General features: G+C 42.4%; 1 protein-coding gene across 1 annotated transcript in view; it reads left to right on the top strand.

Annotated features, from left to right (window-relative positions):
- The window catches only part of PAWR (pro-apoptotic WT1 regulator), a 158758-nt gene extending 131771 nt beyond the window's left edge, over window positions 1-26987 (top strand). The window contains exons 5-7 of the mRNA XM_060245132.1: window positions 21519-21669; window positions 22355-22459; window positions 26244-26987. Coding sequence (XP_060101115.1) covers window positions 21519-21669; window positions 22355-22459; window positions 26244-26330 — 343 coding nt within the window. The 3' untranslated portion in view covers window positions 26331-26987. The remainder of the gene's footprint in view (window positions 1-21518; window positions 21670-22354; window positions 22460-26243) is intronic.
- Window positions 26988-27199: the final 212 nt, after the last annotated feature.

Genomic DNA, 27199 nt, shown 5'->3' with positions numbered 1-27199 from the left:
AAAGCCAAAAATATCTCTTAAGAGAACTGCTAAAGATGTCTACTAGGATTAAAAAATAATATAAACTGTCAGCACTTTGGGGTAGTTATTTGTGGTCTGCATTTTTAAGTGGCTGGACAGATAACAGGATCTTTTTCATCCATTGCCAAAAGCAGTTGTTTTTGTTTTATCAGCCATGACAACAGACTTCTACAGGATGAGTCTTCATGTGTGCCGTCAGTTTAGTTACTTAAAGTTGCAGATGTTGTGACAGCATTTTCCCTTTCAGCCTCTGAAAGGTTTAAAACGAAATTATAATCCCTGAGGACTTGGTTGTAGTGTACAAAGAAACAGAGGAAAAAATTGCAAAATGCCTGTCCTTCTGAGTTTTCATGCATTAATGCCTGCCAACTGGAACAAGAAGTTGGATCAGTACTTTGTAAGTTACACTTATATTTTTGACTGCTTTCAATGATGGTGATAATAGTTGGCCCTGCTGTGTGAAAAGCAGCGAACAGGATGGATGTGTATAGGAATGTCATTCACACATCCCTCTGTTGGTACCACCTCTCTTCACCCTCTTCTTCCTAGTCACAAAAGGGAGGAAAATCTTGTCAAGCCCCCTGCAGCTCAGCAATCCCACTCTCAACAACTGAGTTGCAATGCACATCTGAGCTGTGGCACAGTTGGTAAAGGGAGGGGTCTGTAAGGGTGGATAAAGTATGCCAGAGTTTCACGCTGCCATTTTGAATCCAACACTAAGCTCCACTCCCCCAGGTTGGCTGTGGGCAAATCCTTCACATGAAGGCTTTAGTTGGTCAGCCATTTCCCCGTTAAGTCGCAACAATGAGATTTTTTTTCTTTGCTCCAGTTTAGAAGAGATAGCCTCATAATTCTCACAAGCTGCACTTGGAAAAGAGCGCAGCTTTATATGGAAGCTCCCAGGTACAGCAGAGTCATGTTGTATTCCATCTAGAGAAAAACCTGTGCGCAGGAACAGCCTATGGTACATCCTTCTGATATCTTCATAGCTTTCATTAAACTGCCACTTTGGTTTTTCTTCAAATATCTACAAAAACAGGATTTCTACCCTTTGTTTAGTTTCAGTAAGGTTTTTTTTTTTAGCAGGAACACACAGGAACGCATTTCTGACTCTTGGCATCAGGTGGTGTGGCCTAATATGCATTTGAATTCCTGCTGGGCTTTTTCTACAAGAAAAAGCCCTGGTATCAGTTAATTGCAGGTTGTTTCTTCCAGCTTTGTTTACCTTAACATCAGTCTGTGAAGTAAGTCATATGATTCCTGACCAGGGTCATAACCAGCAGTAGGGCAGACAGGGCTCCACCCCTTTCACATTTGCAGTGTCCCCACCCCACATGGTGTAGCTGGAGTCCACAGCACCTGACATGTGTGGCTCAAAAGGGGCCCTGTGACCTTTCTCCCTCCCTGTCCTGCTTGACCACAGCTGCTTTGATGAGCCTGAATCAGCCTGGCCTGCCTATCAAGAAAGCTGCTTTTTTGCCCACTCTGGGTTGACCCATGCCTCAGGAGCTAGCTGAGAGGAGTTGCCACCACTGCTTCTCTCTGAATCCATGGCCGGTGTGGCCCCTTCCTTCACTGCCTTTGCCTCTGCGTCTTGCAGCATCCCAAGTCAGACTTGGCTGCTGCAACCACTCCCATCACGCTACCTGTTTCCATCCAGTGTGGCCAGCCGCAGCAGCCACAGCCACCAACAACAACATTTACACCCTCCTGCGTACCTGCTTCAGGTTTAGTTCAATTAGAACATTGATTTAATTTGTGCATCCCTGGTTCCCTGACACCCCCTGGGGAATCCTGGATATGGGGCTGTTTCTGGCCATTTCTGAAGTTTCCACTTTTTTGGATAGCCAGTTTTATATATTTGGAGAAATATCCAGCAGACCTATATAGTTTTTTAGTCTAATTCAAATAGAAACTTTTACTTGTATGAACAAATGCATCAAGAAATAAAATTTCTTATTTTATTAAGCAAAATTTTAGTAATTGAAAGGTGTCTTTATTCAACCAGAGCTTTATTCAATCAGAGCTCATCATGCTGATCTAGAAACAGTTGAATAAGAACTTAATTAACAATTTTTCTGCTCTCTATATGCTACTTACCTCATAAAAACTTGCAGATATTCAGTATGGCCCTTTTTCCCATGTTTAGAGAAGTCAAATGCATATGATACAGCTGGGTTTCAACAAGTAACCTCTAAAATGCAAAAAAAAGGTAAATGCAATTTTGGGCTGCATTAACAGAAGTATAGTGTCCAGATCACATGAAGTGGTGGTATTGCTTTATTCTGCTCTTGTAAGACCTCACCTGGAGTATTGTGTTCAGTTCCAGACAAGCTGGAATGGGTCCAGAGGAGGGTGACAAAGATGGTGAGGGATCTGGAGACCAAGTCCTATGAAGAAAGGTTGAAGGATCTGGGTTTAGCCTGGAGAGGAGGCGGCTGAGAGGTGCTATGATCACCATCTTCAAGTACTTGAAGGGCTGTCATATAGAGGATGGTGCAGAGTTTTTTAAATTGTTGTTGTCCCAGAAGGTTGGACGAGAACCAGCATATTGAAATTAAATTAGAAGAGTTTCCAGCTCAAAATTAGGAAGAACTTCCTGACAGAGCAGTTCCTTAGTTGAACAGTCTTCCTTGGGCGGTGGTGAGCTCTTCTTCCTTGGAGGTTTTTAAACAGAGGCTAGATGGCCCTCTGACAGCAATGTTGATCCTGTGAATTTAGGGGGAGGTATTTGTGAATTTCTCTCATGAGCCCTGGTGAGGGGAAGCTGGAAGGGTTAACAGACCTGGAAGAGTTGCCAGCCAATTCCTCAGCCGAACAACCAGCAGCTGGCCCATCAATCGCTCTCCCCATCTCAAGAGTTCAAAGCAGGCTCCAGAAAGAACTTGCAGAGCAAAGACATGAGGCACTCCAGTGCTTCAGATCTCTCAGCCCTGAGCTCTAGCAGAGTCGCTGCCACCCAGGGAGCAGGCTGATTGAGGCTCCCATATAACTCCCACCCAGGACCTGGTAACCTTGTGGAAGCAATAAGTCTATTCTCTGGCTTGCATCCATGCTCCTTCCTGATCCTGACCTGCTTGAATTCCTTGGCACCCTGACCCTTTGGCTTTTAGACACTGACTTCTGATTCCAGTTTGCGATTTTGCTGTAGTGACTTGGCTCCTGCTTGACTTCCTGGACTTTGACCTTTAACTAGCTTTGGACTCCCCCCTACCTGCGCCCTGAGAACGTGACAATTTCCTGCATTGTGCAAGGGGTTGGACTAGATGACCCTGGGGACCCTTCCAACTCTATCATCGTGGATATAATAAAAGCTGAACGTGGTGGCTCGATCTTCAATTTTTATTGGAAATTTTTTTTATTGGCCATCACAGGGCCACTGACCTTTGAATGAGACAGTTCTCTACTGACAGGTTCTCCTGAAGTCCTACTGATTACTACTGCCTCTCCTCGGACCATCTCCCCCTCCCCAAAAAAACAACAACAACGCTGCCACCGTTTTGCTGTCTCCAACTAACACTCCCTGCCAAAGTTGCACTTGCCCAGTACACACACCCCACCTCTGCTGTTTGAGAGGTGAGGCATATACTATTTATAAATATGCCAGAAACTTCTCGTTATGGGGCAATATTCCACCTCTTCCTTTACAGCACAGTTTTTGGTTGAATCCAGAGTTAACTAATATCATGTGGCAGACATAGTTGCTTAAGTAACATTGAACATCATAAGACCATAGAATCATAGAGTTGGAAGGGACCTCTAGGGTCATCTAGTCCAACCCCCTGCACAATGCAGGAAACTCACAAACACCCCCCCCCCTAAATTCACAGGATCTTCATTGCTGTCAGATGGACATCTAGCCTCTTTTTAAAAACCTCCAAGGAAGGAGAGCCCACCACCTCCTGAGGAAGCCTGTTCCACTGAGGAATCGCTGTAACGGTCAGGAAATTCTTCCTAATGTTGAGCTGGAAACTTTTTTGAATTAATTTCAACTCATTGGTATTGGGGCGACGAAAAACAATTCCACACCATCCTCTATATGACAGCCCTTCAAGTACTTGAAGATGGTGATCATATCACCTCTCAGCCATCTCTTCTCCAGGCTAAACATCCCCAGCTCCTTCAGCCTTTCCTCATAGGACTTTGTCTCCAGACCCCTTCACCGATCACGACCGAGATGCCGGTCGAGCGCGGGCATTCCACTAAATGGCCTTCTGAAGGGTCTGTGGACACCCTGGCTAAGAGGTGTCGGGATGATTCGGGGACCCGATCATCCGCGCCGAAGAAGGCGAAATCAAAGGAGAAGCGGCAGAAGAGACCATCCTGCACTCCTTTGCCTTCGCACGATGCTCCGGCATCGACAGCTCCACCAAGGAAGATCTTGGCGTCCCTGCGTCGTAGCCCTTCGGTGTCGAGAGACAGTGCTTCGCAGCTACGCCTCTCGGCATCAGAGCACGAGATCAACCTGACCCAGCACTCCCACTCTTCAGGGTCCAGGTGGCACAGTGAGAGCGACTCGGTCTCGGAGGTGGAGGTGTCGATGCCAATGGAGCCTTCAGCACCGATGGATCAGGAGAGAGGTCGGAGAGAGCTGGAACCAACTACAGTAGCTCATCGCTTCCCACCGCTTCCACCATGGGAGCAGCGCCAATGGCCTCCTTACGCATATCCCTACCCACCGTACCAATGGTACCCTCCTTGTGAGTTCGCAGATTGGGACCAGCAGTCCAAGGCATCCCATATGTCCAGGCTGTCTCAACACTCTAGATGGCGTCCTTCGGCATCAATCTCTGTCCCGCCTGACAGACACGGCGTGGTGGTGGAGGAAGTCCAACCTTAGTCGTCGGTGTTGATCCGGTCACCCGTCAGAGAGTCAACGCCAGTGCTCTCAGAACATTCTCTATGCAGAGTCTTCATCGTCGGACTCCGAGGTCAGTACCGACGATCCGGACCGGGCTTTGGAACCTTCACCAGTGTCTCATACGGCTGAGGATCTTCCCATCTCACCATCGGAGGATCTGAAGTCGTACAGGGACCTGGTGAAGAGGATGGCACTCTCCCTCTCGCTTCCAGTGACAAGCCGCAACCCGTTGTAGACGATACCATGTTCGCCATCATGCAGCAGGATACTTCTACAGCAGTTGCCCTGCCAGTGACGAAGGTCATCCTACAGGCGGTGAAGGAGCCCTGGGCGAAGCCTGCTTCTACACCCGTGTCATCAAGAAGGTTGGACCATATGTACCATGTCCAAGAGTCCGGGGCTGAGTTCCTCTTTACACACCCAAAGCCTAATTCGGTGGTCGTTTCCTCCTCGTCGAAGGCCCGCAGGACACACTCCTCTCCACCAGACAAGGAGGGAAAGAAGCTGGATAACGTCGGAAGGAAGTTCTGTTCTGCTGGGGCGCTCGGAGTAAAGGTATCTAACTATGCCGTGTGCATGGCTAGAAACCAATACTCAGTGTGGGAACAAATTACCCCCCTCCTGTCTTCCCTGAGTGAGGAGAAGAGGTCGGCTGCAAAGAAGTTGCAGAAGGAATGCTTTGCTGTAGCCAAACAACAACTGGCTGCAGCAAAGCACATGGTCGACGTCTCAGCAAGGACCATCACTTCTGCCGTCTGCCTCCGCCGCCACTCCTGGCTCAGATCCACAGCTCTCCAGCAGGACACCAGGGCCTTCGTTGAAGATCTGCCCTCATACCATGCTATACTGATGTCATGTCAATTGTTGTTGTAATTTTGCTCTAAGATGGCCTATGGTGTACGCACCTACTTCCCTGTTCTGTATTGGTACTTGGTGCACACTTACTGATTTGTTGATGTATTTGTACCATGTTTCTCAATTCAATAAAGCATTTTAAAAAAAATTTAAAAAAAGAAGAAGAAGAAGATCTGCCCTTCGAGGCCGAAGGCCTGTTCAGCTCTACCAACGACAATGCGCTCCAGGAATTGGATAAAAGTATAAAAACTTCCAGGAACCTGGGCGTACTGGCATCTTCCAGAGCTGCAAAACAGAAACAGTGGCACAAGCCTTGGGCAAAGAAGCCGTACCAAAAGTTCTCCCCAGAACAGCAGTGGAGACCTCGCTCTGCTCAACCTGAGAGTAGGTCCCCATACAGGGGGAACAACAGAAACCGTTATGCTTCAGCACAGACCACCGGCAAGTCCAAGGGCACTCGCCCTCAAAAGCAGAGCCTTTGACTTTCTGGCAGCACATGTCACCGTCCCCTCTTCCTCTTCCTTTATCCACCTCCGCCCATTCCTGTCAGCCTGGGAGTCCATCACTACGGACAGGTGGGCGCTTTCCATCGTAGCGGAAGGCTACAAAATAGATTTTGCTCAGATTCCGAACCAATCTGTGGTAATTACCACTCCCCCTTCCCCATCTCTGCTGGCAGAGGTGAGCAACCTCTTACAGAAACAAGCCATAGAAAGGGTCCCGATGGAGGCCAGTACGGGAGGCTTCTACTCTTGTTACTTCCTGGTTCCCGAGTGGGACGGGGGTCTAAGACCAATCATGGATCTTTGTAATCTGAACAAATTTATTTTGTACCAGAAGTTCAGAATGTCCACTCTGCAAACAATTCTGCCCCTCATCAACCAAGGGGATTGGATGGCAACGCTGGACCTCAAGGATGCATACTTCCATGTCAGCATCCATCCTGCGTTCAGACGTTTCCTTCGGTTTGCAGTAGGTTCTCAGCACTTCCAGTTCAAGGCTCTTCCGTTCGGTCTGTCCATTGCACCTCGGGTGTTCATGAAGATGATGAGCTTGTGGCTGCCCATCTCTGGCTTCAAGGGATAGTCGTCTTCCCATACATCGATGACTAGCTCCTTGTGGTGGAGTCAAAAGAGAGTTTGTCTGGGTTTAGCTGCACAGTGCTGAGCTACACCTGCACAAAAATGGCAGAGAACAGCAGCAGAGTCTGTGATGACCTCACCTTAAAAAGGCACACCTCCTCCCACTGGCAAGCAAAGGCAGGTGGGCACCTGTCTGCTAGTGGCTGCTGCTGGCTGAAGTGAGTGGGCTGCTGCTACCACTGCTGTGGATTCCTGTGCACTGCCTTCCCTCCCTCCGTGCATCCTGCCCAGCTGCCCACCACCATGCATGCCTTCAGGGCTGGCCTGAGTCCGCTGGTGGCACTGGCAGCTCACCTAGGACAGGTGATAGTGATTAAATTGGACTTTCTAAACAGGGTCCATGGTAAACATATGAATTCATAGCCCTTTGATGTTTTCTCAGCCAAAATCCCCCTCCTCACCTTTCATCTCCAGCTCTGGTGTACTGTAGAAACACAAGAACCATCCGGCTACTGCTTCTTTAACAGTGGAATCCTAGGTGAAAGAGAGAGAGAGAGAGAGAGAGAGAGAAAGAAAGAAAGAAAGAAAGAAAGAAAGAAAGAAAGAAAGAAAGAAAGAAAGAAAGAAAGAAAGAAAGAAAGAAAGAAAGAAAGAAAGAAAGAAAGAAAGAAAGATTCAGCATTGCTAATGCCCAGCCAAGTGCTCTAGTGCGCTTCTCTGTCCCAAAAGTAAGCAGCAACCCTACACAAAATCTTTCTCTCTCTCCCTGGAGGGAGCCAGGGACGGTGTTCCTGCTCACCTGCCCAGCTAAGCATAGCCCCACTTGCCACATAGGGTAGGCTCACCGAACCCCAAACACGGAGACACAAGCCACACCAAGGCTCCAGTCCACAGCATTCTCCCAGCCACCAAGTGTCCCTACAACATGCCTTGACAACACTTTACTATAATTCTCTTGCTCCCACCCAGAAACTGCACCCTGAGCCTGATCCTTAGAAGGAGTCTAGGAACTGTAGTTCCAGCCCCAGCCACCAATCAAAGTGCTCTCCCATCTGGCACAAACAAGGGGGCACTCCTACACTTCTGTAGAGTAGCCACACAATTGTTGCAGGTGTCATCAGGTCAGGTACTATGCAGACCATTCCCATCAGCACTGAAAACAGACAAGGTACACTGCACTAGCCCATGGCATTCATAGTTAGATTCAAATACACTGTCATGTAAAAAACAGATGCTGCTGCTTTTATTTAGACTACTGGCCCATCTGGCTCATTATTGTGTCAGCATTCCTGAGATCCTTTTAACTAGAAATGCCAGTGACTGAGCTTTGAACCTTCTTTGGTGGGGGGAGCAAGGCAAGAGGGAGGTGGGTCATACCCCCTCCCTTCATTGGAGGTGCATCCCCAAATAGGAACTTTCTTGCAAGTTTTGGCACAAGTTCTCTTCTCACCCTTCCATAGATACAAATTACCGTATTTTTTGCGCTATAAGACTCACTTTCCCCCCCAAAAAAAGTGGAGGGAAAAGTGTGTGCGTCTTAAGGAGCGAATACTGCAAAAAATTCACACAAATGCCTCTAAATTCACACAAACAGCTCTAAAAACTAGGTGCGTCTTATGCTCAGGTGCGTCTTATGGAGCGAAAAATACGGTATTTCTATTGGGATTAAAGATTGGGGGCGGGGGATCCTTGTAGACAAATTGTTGGTGATTGGGAGGGGAGATAGCCTGCTGCAGGACCAACAGGAGTCTCTGAGTCTTCCAACAAACCCCAGAAATGCTGCACCAACCATGCACTCCTATGCAGGCTAGAAGTTTGTATGTCAGAACCTCAGTGTTGCAGTTGGCAAAAGAAGACAGGGATGACCAACTAGATGCAAGCTTTTGATATGATGAATTGCCTTCTCAGTACTATCTAGCTTGGAAGCAGGAGGCTCCTCCCCCCTTCACCTTCTGAAACATTTAAAATGGTCTGGAAAGCCTTTTCAAAAGTTGAAGACCCTTGAAAATGAGTTTGGCACCTCCTATCTGCAAATTCCTCTCGCAGTCTTGGAGGGTGCAAAATTATTTTTGAGTAGGAAGTTTGGAAGTATGACCTTGGGTCTCTTTTTGCGTATGCTGGTGAGTATGGATGCCTTCTGGGAAACAGATCCTGGCTCGGTGGAAGTGGAACTTTCTGTTCCTGGTATGGTGAAACCCCCTATCTCTTTGATCTTCATTCTATCATTCCTCCAACAATGCCCCCCCCCCAAAAAATCTGTAATTAAATCTGTGACTCTGCTTATGTGGGTTTACAACCTCTCTTAAATCTCCTGAGTTTTTATACATGCGCACATGCCCTGCTGCTCCAATTAACTTTTATCACCTTTTCAACTGTTGCTTAATCTTGAATGGTTGAAGTTGAGACCTGAAAGAAGTGGATGGGACCCAAAAGATAATAATTAGTTAGCTGAATCAAGATAGAAGTCATGTCAACCTCTGGTGACTGACCTCTACTGGGGGTCTGGAGGATATTCAGAGAGGTGGCTGAATAGACAGCTTCAAGAGGGGACTGGATAAGCATATGGAGCAGAGGTCCATTAGTGGCTATTAGCCACAAGGAAGAGATGGAACTTTCTGTCTGGGGCAAATGTTGTTCTGTATTCTTGGTGCTTGGGGGGAGGGGCAACAGTAAGAAGGCTTCTAGTGTCCTGCCCCACTGGTGAACCTCCTGATGGCAACTGGTTTTTTGACCACTGTGTGAGAGAGTGTTGGATTGTCCATTGGCCTGATCCAACATGGCTTCTCTTACGTTCTTAATAGAGCCTGCCTTCCCAACTTTATTATTCCAAGGAGGTCTCCCATCCATGCACTTGCTAGAGTTGACCCTGCTCAGCTTCCAAGATCTGACAAGATCAGGCTTGCCTGGGCTATCCAGGTCAGGGAACAAGTTCAAATTTTGTGCTTTTCATTCTCCCCACAATTCATCTGTTTTTGAAAATTGGTTATTAGTGGGGGGGGGGGGGGAGCATCAGAAGTTAGCCTTGCCTAGGATGCCAGAATATCCAAGGCCAGGCCTGAGTATAAGAATTGGCAAGATCCAACATTTGATTTCCAAATTCTGCCCTCCTTGGGCTCCACATCACAAAATTTCAGGTATTTCCCAACCCAGACCTGGCAACCTTATCCAGAAGTCACTAATGCACTGTGTGAAGCAGAACTCTGTTGAGCTTCACAAAAAATAGAATTCCAACTTTTCATATTTACAGTGATTTACAGGTCTGTTGATTTATGATAAGGTTTACTTTTAATGTTCCTACATCAGCTCCTACTTTTTCCACCTTAACATGGAGAATTTACACTTAAAAGACTCATAGTCTAATTTCTGCATAAGAATTCCCAGTACGATTTCAGAAATGCTCATATATTGCAGTAAACGTTGTTAGTCTTCTAAGGTGCTACTGTACTTTTGTTTTGATTTATTTTTGTAAGCTACCTTTGTTTTACATGCTTGAGTGCCACATGGTGGAAGGGTGGCTAATAAATGTTTTAAATAAATTAATGAATGAATAAAACTAAAGACATGAATGCATGAAGCTGCCTTATACTGAATCAGACTCTTAGTCTATCAAAGTCTGTACTGTTTACTCAGACTGGTCACTGCTCTACAGGGTCTCAAGCAGAGGTCTTTCACGTCACCTTCTACCTGGTCATTTCAACTGGAAGTGCCAGGGGTTGAATCTGGGAGCTTCTGAATGTCAGTAAACCATATCCCCCTCTTCCAATTATGCTTTTACAATCAGTATGTCATGGTATTACTTTTAATCCAAACCATGTTTTTGTTTTGATTAAAAATGTAGCCTCCCTAAACCTTTTGCTCCATAAACCACAGAAGTGTAGAGGGTACTGGAGAGGCAGTTCTATGTTTCTGCATAGGGAGTTAATGGGGAGATGTAAAATTCCCATAGTTTTTGCATAGTTATATCTATTTTCCCAACCCTTATGAACTCATCCAGTGTTCTGTCCCCTTTTAATTGTGATAGTCAACCAATAGTGATAGATCAAGGTGGGTAGCGGAGTTTGTCTGTCTGTAGCAACAGAAAAGTGTTACTGAACTCTTGCTGTTTTCTACAATAAATAGTGGGAGAGCCATAGACAAGAACAAGGAGAGCAGGCAAACATGCTATTTTATTTTACATGCTATTTGCTAGTAATGCTAGCAAATTCAGGAGATTTTAGACTACCATGTCTTTCTAGATCCTCTTTAGATTTTAAATAGCATCTGTGTAATTCATTTTAGCCAATGTTGAAAGCTTGTTGCAAGTTCATGCTTGCGTTTTGTGCCCATGTACCTGTACAAATAAACAAAAAAGTCTTCTTAATTTGAATTTGAATTTCACACACTTTATTGCCAGTCTTTCAAACATCTCTGCTTCCTTTATGGCCCCAAATTACGCTAAATATTTATAGTTCAAGATATTTATATCCTGCCTTTATGTGAAATAAGTATTTGCTGGCTCTTTTTTGCTGGATTTGCTTTCTGTTCCTTCAGGATTTTATTCAAGGGCAGAAGCTGAGACTATGGAAACAAGCCAGGAATGTTTCTCTGTACTAAAAGGGTTAGCATGTGAAGTGAAAAGGCAAAATATACTTTCTTTGTGCTGTTAGCAGTTGAATGAGTAATATGAATTGAGCAAGTTTTAGGAGTTAAAATACAAACTTGGTATGTTGCAACATGCATATCCTGTTTTTAAATAGAATTTTTTTTAATGTAAGCCATGGTAGATTAAACAGTGCCAAATATGGTAATACTATTAGGCTACAGAATTCCTAACAATTGTGTCAGCATGCCCTGGAAGAATCCCATTTATTGTAACCCAGTGCTGTTTACTTACATGAACAAACTGCATTGTGCCAAGTTTATATATTATCTCTTTCATTTAACATTTTAAATGAAATCTGTTCATCTAATGACTATCTATTTAATATTTAAGGAAAGGAAAGGTCCTCTGTGCGAGCACCAGTTGTTTCCAATTCCAGGGTGACATTGCTTGCACAACGTTTTCACGGCAGACTTTTTACGGGATGGTTTGTCATTGCCTTCCCTAGTATCTACAGATGTACTTTCAGGTGATAATACTAAAGATCTTTTCCCTCAATAAAATCACATAATTCCGTTTGAGGGACATATATAGGTCCTCAGAAATCAGCCTATGACTGACTTATAGAAGAATCTTCTTAGTTCTGAGAATGCCAGTGTTTTTTAAAAATTAACCTGGGCAATCAATAGATATACTACATTAAGGTCATTTAGAAAACCATTGAAGGGAAAATGGACAACACATGGCAGAAAAACAAATTAGACATTTTGTGTGAAAGTTACCCAAAAAAGCTGCACCTTAGTAGCAAAGCAAAAGCAACTATCCTGTTTGAAAGTGCCCTAAGGAAGAACACTTTATAAGGTTTATAAATGTGTGCATGATGTGCAGATGGTAGATCAAAAGAAATTTCTGAGGTGAGGAACATTTTGGAACTTTAGTACAAATTAAAATAATATTATCTGGTAAAATATCAACTGTTAGGTCTCCCTCATCATCTTAAACTGATACTGTTTTGTAATATTCATTTTTATGATTAAAAACTAATAAAAACTTATTATTTTTAACAGAAAAAAACTTTTACTTTTTGTAATCTAATAGAGGGTTAGTTAAACAGGTTTAGTAGTAACCACTGTTGACTTTTCCAAAGAAGAGTAATGCCAAGGAATGTTCAAACTATCATACCATTGCACTCATTTCACATGCCAGCAAGATCCTACAAGCTAGGCTTCAGCAGTATGTAGATCAGGAACTATCAGAAGTTCATGCTGGGTTTTGGAGCGGTAGAAGAACTAGAGATCAAATTGCCAACATTCGCTGGATTATGGAGAAAGCATGAGAGTACCAGAAAAAACATCTATTTCTACTTCATTGGCTACGCTAAAGCATTTGATTGTGTGGATCACAACAAACTGTGGCAAGTCCTTAAAGAGATGGGAGTACCAGACCACCTCACATGTTTCCTGAGAAACCTGTATAAGGGTCAAGAAGCAACTGTCAGAACAGAATATAGAACAACTGATTGGTTTAGAATAGGAAAAGGAGTTGACAAGAATGTATATTGTCACCCTGCTTATTTAATGTATATGCAGAGTACATCAAGCAGAATGTTGGCCTGGATGAAGCACAAACCAGAATTAAGATTGCCAGGAAAAACATCAACAACCTCAGAAATGCAGATGACAGCACTCTAATGGCAGAAAACAAAGAGGACCTAAAGAACCTCTTGTTGAGGATGAAAGAGGAGAGCACAAAAGTAGGCTTGAAACTCAACATTAAAAACACTAAGATCACTGCATCCGGCCCCATCACTCCTTGGCAAATAGAAGGGGAAGACATGGAAGTAGTGACAGACTTCACATTTCTGAGATCCAAGATCACTGCAGATAGTGACTGCAGCTATGAAATTAAAAGACGTTTGTTCGTTGGGAGGACAGCTATGGCGAACCTGGCCATTATAATAAAAATAGAGACATCACCCTGCCAACAAAAGTCTGTATAGACAAAGCAATGGTATTCCCAGTAGTAATGTATGGTTGTGAGAGCTGGACCATAAGGAAGGCCAAGCGCAGAAGAACAGATGCTTTTGAGTTGTGGTGCTGTAGAAGACTCTTGATAGTCCCTTGGACTTCAAGAAGATCAAATCATTCAGTTGTCTCAAGGGTAATCAACACTGACTGTTCCCTGGAAGATCAGATGCTGAAGCTCAAATACTTTGGCCACCAAATGAGAAGGGAGCACTCCCTGGAGAAGACCCTGATGCTGGGAAAGACAGAAAGCAAAAGAAGAAGGGGCAACAAAAGATGAGATAGCTGGGACAAAGTTACTGATGTAACTAATATGAATTTGAGCAGACTTAGGAGGATGGTGGAAGACAGGAGGGCCTGGTCTGACTTAGTCCATGAGGTCGCAAAGAGTCGGACTAGACTGTGCGACTGAACAACAACAAACTGTTGACTTTTGCTACTGAGGCCTGAATAAGACAATGGTTTCTGCAAGAAAAGGCTAAAGCATAGTGATTTATAGAGTGGACCCAGGTTTTGATCCCATCAAGAGCTTTCTTAGGACTTTTTAGGACATTCTCAGGACATTCTTAATTCCAGAAAAGGTCAGTTTAAATTTCTAGGAAAGTGATACCTATACTGATTTTAATGACTTAGAATATATACAGGAAAACACTTTCATTTGATGTATCACTGTTTACAACTGGTATTCAAGACTTTGAGTTTAGTTTGAATAATTATGGTGAAATGGCACTTGTAATATACTTTGTTTCAGGAAAATTCTTTTTGAAAAATGTACTGTATGATGGCATTGGGAAACAGTTTCCATATAACAGTATTTGCAATTTTGGAATTTATTTAAACAGAAACTTGAAGGTAATTTAATTTAAAGGCTTGTCTATAACAGAAGAAATAATTCTAAGTGGTATAATTGTGTATTAGTGAAATATATAAATTACATAGCATGTAGATTATAGGAAGCAATAACTGTCATTAAAAGCTTAACTACAATTTATTTATTTAAACCAATCTATGCCATTTTTCTACCCAGTTTAGGATCCCCAACAATCAAAAACATTCAACCAGTTTAGGATCCCCAACAATCAAAAACATTAAAACAGGCTTTAAAAGATGCATAGTATAAAAATTTAAAAGCATCAGTTAAAGTACATACATAGTTGAAACATATGCACAGGAAAGTGGGTCAGTAAAAGAATGCCTGCTGGTGAAAAACAATAATAGAAGCGAGCACATGGATTTCCCTGGAGAGAAAATCCCCATTGAGCATTTATTTATTACTTCATTTATGTGCCACCTTTCTCCCAATGGGGACCCAAAGCAGCTTACATTGTTTTGCTCTCCTCCATTTTATCCTGACAACAGTGCTGGGAGGTAGATTAGGTTGAGAGTGTGTATGATTGGCCCAAGTTCACCCAGCAAGTTACCAAGGCTGAGTGGGGATTCAAACTTACTGTCTAGCGGTAATGTGAATCTATAGCCACAACACCACACTGGCTAGGGTTGCCAAGTCCAATCTAAAAAATATCTGGGGACTTTGGGGGTGGAGCCAGGAGACTTTGGGGGTGGAGCCAGGAGACATTGGAGTGGAACCAAGATCAAGGCTGTGACAAGCATAATTGAACTCCAAAGGGAGTTCTGGCCATCACATTTAAAGGGACAGCACACCTTTTCAATGCCTTCCTTCCATAGGAAGTAATGAAGGATAGGGGCACCTTCTTTTGGGGCTCATAGAATTGGACCCCCTGGTCAAATCGTTTTGAAACTTGAAGGATATTTTGGGGAGAGGCACTAGATGCTGTACGGAAAATTTGGTGCCTCTGCCTCAAAAAACAGCCCCCCCCAGAGCCCCAGATACCCACGGATCAATTCTCCATTATTTTCTATGGGAATAAATCTCCATAGGGAATAACAGAGTTCCCAGCAGAAATTTTCCTCCCCTCCCCCCGCTTTCTGATGACCCTGAAGCAGGGGGAGGGCCTCCAAACCGGGGGATCCCCTGCCCCCACCTGGGGATTGGCAACCCTAACACTGGCTCATGTTATTTTGTTTGTTTTTAGTCTTTAGGGCCATTTAGTTATGACTACATACAGATACTATGAAGTACACACTTTTGATGTAGGTCTCCCCAATGTGAGTCCAACATTCTGATACCCTCTGTTAGTGTTTTATACTTTATTGAATAAGGTAATCTAACATTTTATTATTTATTAAAAATTGATAACCTGTTTTAGGCACAAGAATATAGCAGTCATGTGTGGTTAGATGATAACTACAGACCACCTTGGAAAAGTCAACCAGACCTGGGCCTGGTCAGTTCCTAAATGGGAGACTGCCTGGGAATCCTGTGTGTGCTGCTGTGGGTTACATCAGAGATCCCCATATTTGAGTCTGTGGACACCTTTGGAATTCTGATATAGTGTGGTGGGCACAGCCACAAAATGGCTTTCATTGAAGGTGGAGTCAGGCATGAAATTGCTCCCACACCTTAGTTTCAGTCACATAGCAAAAATCCTTTTTCCTGTGGTGGCAGCTGCTGCCAAAGCAACATTTTTAAAAATCTGCACAGCCAATCAGAGCCTTGCTGGGCAAAACCCTACCTGGCCCCACCCACTTTCTGTAAACACTTGGTGGTCACCAGGAAAGCTGACGGTGGGTACCATAGCTGATAATAAATAAAGGGCTAATACAAAGTGTATCTCAAATTTTAATTAAGAAAATGTGTTACAAATGTGAATACTTTTAATATTTCACAGATTTTGAATGCATACTTTTCTTCCAAAGTTCAGTGCCTGTGATCTTGTAGGCTATATAGAAGTCTAGTTAGCATTCTCTTGGCTTGTACTACTTGTTTCATTCTTTACTTTTTATTGGTTTGATAACAGCAGAGGTTTGTTTTGTTCACAAATCTGTGCTCTCAGCAGGTCAGTAATCCTGAGTAAAATAGTTTCATTTGAAGCAAAGCCAAATGCAGAAACACTTGTTCAGTGCAAGCCCTTATATGTGAGAGTTTGTAGCTTCTAGATGCTGAAACTAATGAAACTGCCTAGGCTGTGGGCTTGAGATGTGTATTGTGTCAATTCACACTGGGTTGCCTGACTGATACTGACAGAAATATAGCTTTCTATGCTTCACCTGTTTCCGTTTTGGGGCAGTATGATCCAGCCAGCAGAGAAGGGTATCCTATACATGCATGTAGTACCAACAGATTTGCCTACAGTTTATTGCTGTTGTGTCCAGTTTGTGGGTAAAACCATTAGGGTCAGTATGTATCTGCATAATAAGCTGATACACCCTATCATTTTGCTGCATAGTGCAGCCACTGCATCAAGGCAGTTATTGCAAGTAGTCTGTGTGGTGCTATGTGACAAGCAGTTGGTCTTCATAAAGGCCATTTTTGAGGAAGAGTAGAACATCTCTTTAAAAGTAAAAGGATATCCCTACTTATTTTAGAAAATGAGAATCGACCCCATTGTAGGTAATGTGCTTTTTTTCTGGAGCCAGTCATGTAGTGACAGTCAGTGCAGCAGGCAACCAGCCATGCTATAAAGTGCATGGGTGGTGGTGGTTATGACTATCCCCATGTTTTGGAGGCTTGCCTCACTTGGAGTCATGGGATGGAAGTGGGATGTGGCAGCTGCTGGACCCTTCCTCACTGGCACTGCCATCAAGCAGTCCTGAGCTGGCCTGCCCTAACCCTGGGGGCCAGGTGGGTGAGTCAGCATGGCTTGCATCAGCCATCCATCTCCTGCAAAGTGGGCAGAATTGAAATCAAAGGATGTTTATTCACTCTAGGTTAAGCCATGAGTCCTTTGTAATTCCCAGGTAATGGAACCAGAAGAGAGGGGGGAAGCAAAGTCTCGTCATTGTGCACTCTCGCTTTACTGAGATTCCCACCTCAAAGCGCATAAGGAAAAGCTGGTGTCATTCCTCTGAGCATGCCGGGGGTGGAAGGTGGCCTGCCCACTGCCCCCCAGTGCTCTAAGAATGATGTCAGCCTCCCTCTTACCCGCTTTGAGGCGGGAATCTCAGTCAAGTGTTCTCTTAAGAGAGCACATGACAACAAGGCTTTACTGAGATTCTCGCCTCAAAGTGAGTAAGGGGAAGGCTGGCATCGCTCCTCTGAGTGCTCCGGGGGACAGGGGGAATTAGGCATTTCCATAGGGTACTGGGACTAATTTGCCTAGTGGGCAAGCCGGCCTATTTTATTGTTCATCTTGATGGGTGCCACTTCCTCATAAAAGTCTCTCAACAGCTAGTGTTTGCACTGCAGAAACTTTACGTATCAGCATGTCAGATGTCATTTTAAGCAGTATATTTTGAGATATGGGTTTCTTTCACTGGCTGTTGCTCCTGAGAATCAGGTTTAGGGGGCTTATTCTCAGAGCCTCAGGTTGAAGTCTCATGGCTGTCTGCTATCCCATCTTTAATTCCATCACTGAAGGCTGGAGCATACATCATTCCACCCCCACCACCAGTCTTTGGCTCAAACAAATAAGTGTTTTGAATTAATTATGCTTATTTATTTACTTGCTTAATCGCCTCATTCTGCTCTGAGCGATGTACAACATGGATCAAAACAAGTTAAAAACAGACAACAGATTACTTAAAACTCTTTAAATCTTAGATGGTACCCTATAGGTTTTTCTGTGTTCTGGACTGTCAGGGCATTGTGTTGGAGAGGGAAGGAATAGTTACAAAGTGTCTGGAAGGGAGTAGGAAAATGGAGGTGCCAGCTGAGTAACAAGCCATTGCTTCCTTCAACCAAAGGCCTGGTGGAATATCTGCATAAGGTCCTGCTGGACCCTGATGTCATCTGGCAGATAGTTCCACCATGTTGGGGCCAGGACCTAAAAGGCCCAGGCTCTGGTAGAGGACAGCCAGACCTCACTAAGACCAGGGATCACCAGAGCGTTGCTACCAGTAGAGTGTAGTGCTCTTCCAGGGGTATACTGGAGGAGACGGTTCCTGCAGATATGTTGGTCCCATGCCACTCAAGGTCTTAAAGGTAAAAACCTTGAATCTGACTCAGTTGATAATGTGCTGTCTATGGCATTTCTGTCAGGACCCGTGCCGCCACATTCTGGACCCACTGGAGTTTCTGGGTCAGTCTCAGGGGTAGTCCAGAATAGAGTGTGTTACAGTAGTCGAGTCTAGAAGTGACCATTGCATGGATTATTGTGGCTAGGGCATGGTGTGACAGGAGAGGAGCCAGTTGCCGAGCTTGGCTGAGATGGTAAAACTCCTTCTTTGCAATATGCATGACCTGAGTTTCCATCACGTATCCAGCATCACACCCAGGGTCTTGGCTAATGGCAGGGGTGTTAATTGTGCTCCACCAAGAGCCAGTAATCAATACTCCAATCCCAGTCCTGACACACACTCACTGCAGCCACAGAACCTCCATCTTTGATGGATTCAACTTCAGTCTACTCTTTCTTAGTCAACCCTCCACAGTCGCCAGTCCCTCTGCCAGGTGGGTGACTAGCCTCCCAACAACAGATGCAGCTGGATGTCATCAGTGTATTGATGACACTCAAGTCCAAACTCCTTGCCAGCTGAGCAGGGGCTCAGCATTGTTAAGCAGCATTGGGGAGAGGAGTGCCCCTTGAGGGACCCTACATAATAGGGGGTGCCTGGTGGACACATCCTCACCCTGTGTCACCCTCTGTGCCCAACTGCATAGAAACGAAGAAAGCCATTGAAGGGCTACACCATGTATTCCTGCTTCGGTGAGTCATAAGATCATAGTCAACTGTGTTGAATGCCATTGTGAGGTCAAGTAACAAGTGCAGTGCCAACCTGCCTCGATCCAGCTGTCTGCAGAGATCATCTGTCAGGGAAACCAGTACAGTCTCCATCCCATGGCCAGGGTGAAAGCCAGACTAGAATGGGTCAAGCACCAATGTGTTCTCCAGGAAACCCTGGAGCTGCTCAGCCACTGCTCTCTCAACTACCTTACTCAGAAATGGCAAATTTGAAACTGGGTAGTAATTGGCTGGATATAAAAGATCCAAAGATGGTTTTTTCAAGAGTGGTACAACCACAGCTTCCTTGAGACCCATCAGAAACACCCCTGTCTCTGACAGGTTAATGATATCCATCATAGGGCCCCAAATTCTCTCATCACCAGCCTTGACCAGCCATGAGGGACATGAATCAAGCAGACAGTGTTCAGCCTGACAGTAGCCAGAAGCCTGTCAACATTGGAAGAAGAGAGGAGGTTGGAAGAATCACAAACTGAATCCAGAGATGGCCAATACTAACTATCTCAAAACATTACAAGATTTGAGTAATGTTTTATAAAGCAGTTGTGGTTTTCATCCTCTGGAATATTGTGAGAAAATTAAATTTGGAAGGAGGAAGTGATCTCGTAGAAAGGGCCAGGGAAGAAAGCATGGATTTCTAGGGCAGAATAAAATACTAACTTTGATTCAAACATTATTCCTGTTGAAGATTGCTTGAAGTTGTGCACTGGAAGTGACATCACTGGAAGGGATGGAGCTTTGAAAGTGCCATCACTTGACTTTTGACCTATAAGTGATATCACAGGATGTGATCTCACAAAAGTGATGTCACATCCTTTCTCCTGGCTCCATCCCCATGGTCCACAGATATTTCCAATTGGACCTGGCCACCCTAAGAATAAGTAAAATAATTCTGAAAAAAGGGTTTTTACACTCAAAATGTATAATACAAAAAGTTGAGGAGCACTTAAACTTTTTTCAGTGGACATATGCAACATTTTCAATAATTTGTTTTCTTTAAATGTAAATAATTTGGCAACAGTTAACATGCTGTGTTTGCAATGTTAATACACTATTAAAGAAGCCAGCAGTTTCTATGTTATAAACTAGTTTAATAGCCAAATATGCTGGTAACCCTATCTATTGTGACTTTATAATAAAGTTTCTGTCCAAATAATACTTTTTCTTTCGTTTACTACATAATTTGCTTTTTATCTTTTTTTGTGTTTCTCCAATGACAAAAAAAATTAGATACACGTAGGCCCTGTTCACACAGTGTGTTAAGTCCGTGTTAAACTGACCCGGTTCTGTTCTGAATATCTTCCGGATATTATCGATCAGACTGCCATATTGCAATTTGAATCACTCCATGGTGAAACCGTTTTCTGCCATCCACACAACAGCACCATGCAGTTCTTTTTTGTTTGTTTGTTTCCTCCACCATTAGGCGCATAAGAGCATAATGCATATGCACACATTATGCACATATGCGCATAGGTAAAACATGTGGTTATGCGGTTATGCGCATATCGCTAAGTAGTAAAAAAAATGGCAACTGTAAACTGGATGTCTGAGGTGTCTTTTGCTCTGGGACAGCCTTCAGACATCCGGAAGTAGGTTAATAACCAGCAGAACTATCCAGACGGAGAAGACTACAAGCTGAAACCTGACAACTCAAAAAACACCACAAAGGAGCAGGTAACAAAATAATCCGGTTTGGAGAAGGATGGAGAAGGATGACTACCAGGAGGCAGATGTTGCTGTCTGATCCAGTAGAGGAAAGCAGCGACAACTGATTAAACTGTGCGTCTGAACAGGCACCGTAGTATGGTAGGCTAGGGCACAGCAGTTAGCAACTCTTTTCACTTACTAGGTATGCTTGACATTTTTCATATAGAAAATAAGATTTTAATTTCCATAAATATACTAAATAATACAGTATTATGCTGTTGTAAATAATGCATTTATTGTAAAACAGTTAAAAAAAACCCTTTGATAGGAAAGCAAATATTGCACATATTTAAATGTTTCCTCAAATTTTTGTTCTTTCAAAAAAAAGGGGATGTTTTTCTCCCTCTGGCTTCAAAATTTATGGAAATTTTAAATCTCTGTACTGCTGTCCTTTCTCTTTAGTATGTCTTCTGAAACTAAGTTACAGAATAAGAAGTGGCTTTTAAATTTTACAGCACGTCAAGCTCACTATATGACTACATCAGCATTTCTATAAATAGTTTGGTGTAAATACTGACTACTGCTAAAATAATATGAGGAATATGAATTATAATGGTTTTGAAAATGTGTTTGATTTTTTTTGTTTTTACATACAAAATAAATAATAAGTTGTATTTTACACAGCACAACAAACACACCAGATGATGACGTTTCTAGTAGATATTCACGAGCAGCAGACAGGACAGGATATAACAGATATAGCAGAGAAGCAAATTCTTCTGGGGGTATCATACCAAACAGTTCTTTGGAAAAGAAAATTGAAGACCTTGAAAAGGTAAATATCACAATACAGCTGTCAGGTCTTAAAGCTGATGTCTAGTGTGCTTGTAAAATAAAGGCTTTCTAAGGGCAACCAACTTTTTATTTTTAAATAATATCTATGCTTAGAAGCAGCTGTGAGAAGAAAGATAGTCCAAAAAAAAAATCCAGGCAACTAGTGGCAAGAATGGAGGGGGGGGGGATGACAACACAACAACTGTTACATTGTGTGTGCCACTACGTCACTTCCAGGGGAAAACCAGAAGTGATATAGAATAGCTCTAGGAATTACCAGAAACTCTGTTGAAAACTCACAGAAGAAACCCACAGAGTTTCTGGTGATTCCTAGAACTACCTTACATCACTTCCAGGTTTTCCACAGAGGTAATGTAGTGACACACTTGACACTAAGTTTTTTTCCCCCTCCCAGGAGAATAATGCTGTGGGATTTAAATAAACATTGACTGTATGGAAACTAATTTGCTCTGTTGAAAATTCTGTTTTGCCTGGATAACAGAAGAAAAGACTTGGTTGTGTGACATCACATATGATGCAGCATATTGTGGGCAGATGGACCATCTGATGCTTTCCTATGTAGGAATATGTCCCCATGGGTATACATTTCTTGAGGAAAACATTTTTTGGGGTTACACTGTAGTTCTGCTTTTAAAATGTGACTTCACTTGGTGTGTTTTTTTCAGGAACTAGCAAAGGAGAGGCAAGAAAACCTGAGGCTCATAAGGATAGCACAAGATAAGGAAGAACTGATTGGTAAACTGAAGGAAGAAATTGATTTATTAAACAGAGTAAGTACTTGTTCAGTATAGGAAGATGAAGAGACTGTGACCTTATTACAGCTGTACTCTCTGCAATTTCAAGGCCAATCAACACATTAATTATAAAATTTAGTGAGTGATGCCTTAAAAAAATAAAGGATTTGGGTGAGTTGATTAAAAAATTACAAAGAAATTGTTACAAATCTCCGTTAATGTTAATAAGTCATCAGCAAAAATAACATAGCTAACCAATTGGCTCCTGTGAAATTCCCCCCCCCCTTTTCAGTGCTATGCTAGCTGAATTGAGCCATAAAGTGCAAGTTGTGATGGGTATCTCAGGATAGTTATGAAAAATGAAGCCTTTTTCTTATTGTGTTCTCTTTAATCAGTTGAAAAATCACTAAAATATATAACTGCTGTTGGGAATCTACAAGATTCTGTCAAACTTTTAAACAGTTAACATTAATTTATTTTGGAATAGGGGTATGCACACACAAAATAAGCTTCTTTTGGATTTGGTTCCATTGGACCTGAAAAACATCAGTTATTTCCCAAAATTCTCAAATCCCAATATTAGTATGATATTGGTATTTCGGTAAATAATATATACATTTATTTGGCATTTTAAAATGCTTTCCCTTCACTTGTAGAGTTGCGCTGCCTCTGCAAGGGAACTGAGAAGAGATTTAAAAATGTTTCCCTTCAGTCTCCAGAGGCATACCACCAAGGTGGTGAGACTCTAAAGCAGGGGTATCAAACTCATTTGTTATGAGGGCTGGATCTGACATAAATGAGACCTTCTCTGACTGGGTCATATGTGTTAAAAAATGTCGTGCCAGGAAGTAGAGATAGGAACTTTATAAAATATCCAAACACAATTAAAGATTTTTTTAAAGCTTAAAATAAAATCTGCTTAAAAGATTATCATTCTTGCAATATTTCATTTATTTAACAATTTCTGACAACTATACCTCTTGCTCCGAATTATTGCATCAAAATCTGGAGACAATGTCTGTGCTGTAGTAATCTTGAGTATGCTGTTCAGGTGTAAGTTGCAAACCTACTTTTGATTTATTGACATTCATTACAGAAATCTTATGGTCAATGCTTTGAGCCTGACACCCAGGGAAAAACACAAAATGGCTGGGCATTGTGAGCTTTTGTAAATGAGTTGCTAATGTGCTGGTCAGCCAATGGAGAAAACAGAAGCCTTGTTCTGTAGCTCCTGTGTGATTAAGCAAGCCTGAAAAAGCAAACTGTGATGCAGAAGGAAGCAAGAGAGAGAGAAAAGGAACCAGATGACAGTGAGTTGCTTATGGGCCTGATAGAAGCCTTCCAGGGTCCTGATCTGGCCTTCAGGCTGCGTGTTTGACACCGCTGCTCTAGAGAGTGAAAGGAAGGCATTTTTAAATGCCTTTCCTTTACTTGCAGAGTTGCACTGCCTCAGCGGAATACCGTCTCCACACTGCACCATACAGCAGCATGATTTGATGATAGAGCTGCCTTGAATAACATTATTAGGTTTTGTTTGGGCCAGCTATATCAGTAGCCAAATCAGATTGTCTAATCTGCATTCAGCTGAATAAATACCCTGCATTCGTCTGAATAAATACTTGGAAATACTCAGTTTATTCCAAATGCACACCCCTACTTGGGAATACGATTTTAAAAAAGGAAAACAATTTAATGGGAAATTAATCCAATATAGCTTCCTTTTGTTTCGTTTCAGCATTTAGAGTCCAGGCAGTTGTTGTGGTTGGACAGTGTCCAAGTAGCTCATACTTTTAGTCCTTCTGGAATGTTATTTCTGCTATATAAACATTCCACAAAGTCTTTTTTTATATTTTTGAGTAAATTTCAAGTATTATGTTTTAAAGCTGTTGTGCGTTGTATCTGTGCTTCCAAGGTGAATATTTTATGCTTGATAAGTTAAGAAGACAAACGTTAAATAGAGCATATTACATTTAAAAACTGGTTAGTTTTCTTGTTGTTTATAATATGTGAATTGGATTTCACAACATAGTGCAAATTTTTACCAGATGTCAGAAGATGGTAGGTGCTGATTTCAGAAACTTTTATTCTATGTTCATTATAAAACACAACATTTATTATTTACAACTTTCATATTATAACAAAGATCTCCAGATTTGTATGCAAGGTTCCCTCACATGTGCACAAATGACTCCTTTTGTAGTTCAAGCACTGACCATAAGGTTTTATTGAAGTAACTCTCAAGTCTTCAAGTCCATCTCCATAGTGGTGAGAAGCCCCTCACTCTTTCCCAGCTTGCACAGTTTCTCAGTTTTCCAGTATTTTCTTGTTTCAACATTTACCTACATTCCTGTCAGTTCTTATGTGGCACTTGGTATATAATAAAACTGAGCCTGATGAATGACTCAGAAGGCATTATTAAACTGCCATTCTCACTGCATACTAATTTAGAAAAAAGGTGTGTTCTATTGGTAACCATATCTATAGTTACAACTGTTATAACACAGAAAAATAGTTCCATGTCTAAAAATATTAATGTGAGGAAATGTAATTGTAGTCACTGAGTGCTAGGCCTCCCCTCTTAGTATAGATTAAGTGTTGGAATAGCCAGGCATCTGGTGTGTCTTAAAAGTCTGGTCTAAAGGGCCCATTGCCAGCCAAACCAGTGCAGTATCATGGGGGCTTCTGGGTCAATTTCCTATTTCTGCTGAAAGAGGTGTCTGGAGCCAATGGAACATGGCTGTAACTTGACAGCACCACTCATGATGCATTTCCTTAGCACTTCTATGAGCATGAAATGGGATGTTGGCCACAATCTTCAGTTTTTCTCTGGGAGTGACATTTTCAGCATAGAGTGCTTTGCTGTCTTTCCGTTAATCCCCATCGGTTATAGAATAAATGTCAGATGTTTGAGGGAAGGAAGGAAAGAAGGAAGGAAAATAGACTGGGGAAGGGAGGGGAGGGAGAGAGATGGAAAGAAAACAACTTTAACTGACAGGCTTAGCTTGGAGAAGTGATTTAAGAAGTCAAACACCTTCTCCAAGCTGGCTGATGGGGTGTGGGGGCTTTGAGTGCTACACAACCGCCAAAAACCAGTTTACATTTGCGACACAAAAGCCGCGGCTCTTCCGGGTTCTGTGGAACAGTTGGTGCGAAATCCGCGCAGACGCTGCGCGGTGAAGAGGGACGTCGCTCCGGGGTAAGCCCTGTGCGAAAACGCCCAATATGTGCAAAAGAGCCGCATGTGGCTCCCAGGCCACAGTTTGGTCGCCCCTGAGCTAAACACATCCAGTGCTTCTCCCAGCAGAAAATGGGAGATAGCTTTTGAAGGCCTCTGAACCAGTCTCCTGCATCTTCATGGGACAGCAGCAGAGACTATTCATGATTCATCATTGGTACCAGTAGACTTACAGTCCGTAAGGATGATTACATCCCCAGGGAGATTTGTATATCTCCTTCTGTTGCCATCTTCCACCAGTGGGTAAAGACTTTTTTTGTTTCATTTGACATTCCCTTGATGAGCCCTCCTTCCTAACCAGTGTTGTTATGTTTTTAATGTATTTAACTGGTTTTTATTACACGCTTTAAAAAATTATTTTAATTAGGTATGTTTTGGAGAGGGGTTGATTTTAAATGGCCTTATGATATAATTTTTTATCATGTATGTTTTAAATTGTTAACTGCCTTGGCCCTTTTAAGGGCAGGAAGATGGGATATAAATTTTGCAAATAGCAAATTAAAATAAATGTGTTTATAACCAAGGCATTTAAAAATAAGATACTGATACTATGAACTAATAATTTATTATGTTTTCTTTTAAAAGGATCTTGATGATATAGAAGATGAAAATGAGCAATTAAAGCAGGAAAATAAGACACTCTTAAAGGTTGTTGGACAGCTGACAAGGTAGAAGATGGAATCCTCAGAGAGGAATGAAATATAAAAACTACTGATTGAATGTTAAAGATCAAGGCTAGAACATTTCCTCTGTTGCAATATGTCAAAACAACTGTCTTTATATTTATTGTTGTGGGTGGGTCAGGGAGGATGAATGTTTTACATAATGCTCTTTCTTTCATTGTAAAACAGCATCAAGTTCTGTGACTACTCTTAAACTTCTGTCTAAGATACACAGTTCAAATGACATCTCTTAAAACATCAGAGTCCTGATACTAATGGGCCTTTAGATTTATATATACTTGGCCCAGTAATACCCTTTTTAAAAAAAATCTGAGCACCGAGATCATATTTTGGTCTATGCAGATGTTCCTTTTTTCTTCTTAAATGAAAGGAAGTAATAGGGGTAAACCTTGTTTACACAGATTCAAAATCTATATATATATTGGAAGATATTTGCTGTTTGTTTAAACAGATGTAAAGTGCAGGTGCCTTACTACAGTGCTGATGTGAAAATTTTTTCTGATGGGATACTTAATCAACAAATCTTGTATTTTGTGATTTTTTTTTACTATACTGACAATGGTAGATAGTATTTTTTCTGTATAACTGCTCTTTGACAAGAAAAAAACCCCTTTTTTATAAAACTTAAATAAATCACTGATCATTATCAAGACTAGTGAAGTAGTTTTTAGAAAAAGGCCTGTGTTGCATACTGTACTTAATCACAATACTTGCATGTCAGCAGTGAAAGTAAGTGCCTCTGCAAGGGAAAACCCAGAGAGAGAAGCTCTGTTTGCAATGAATGAAGGCTATATGAGAGTGGCATTTTGTAGTTAGCATTCCACATTTATGTCAGGATACCATTGAAATATATTAAAG

This window comes from Heteronotia binoei, chromosome 8, assembly GCF_032191835.1.
Source record: "Heteronotia binoei isolate CCM8104 ecotype False Entrance Well chromosome 8, APGP_CSIRO_Hbin_v1, whole genome shotgun sequence".
Taxonomy (NCBI): domain Eukaryota; kingdom Metazoa; phylum Chordata; class Lepidosauria; order Squamata; family Gekkonidae; genus Heteronotia; species Heteronotia binoei.
Note: the sequence above shows the minus strand (reverse complement) of the source record. Positions and strands in the feature narration are given on the sequence as shown.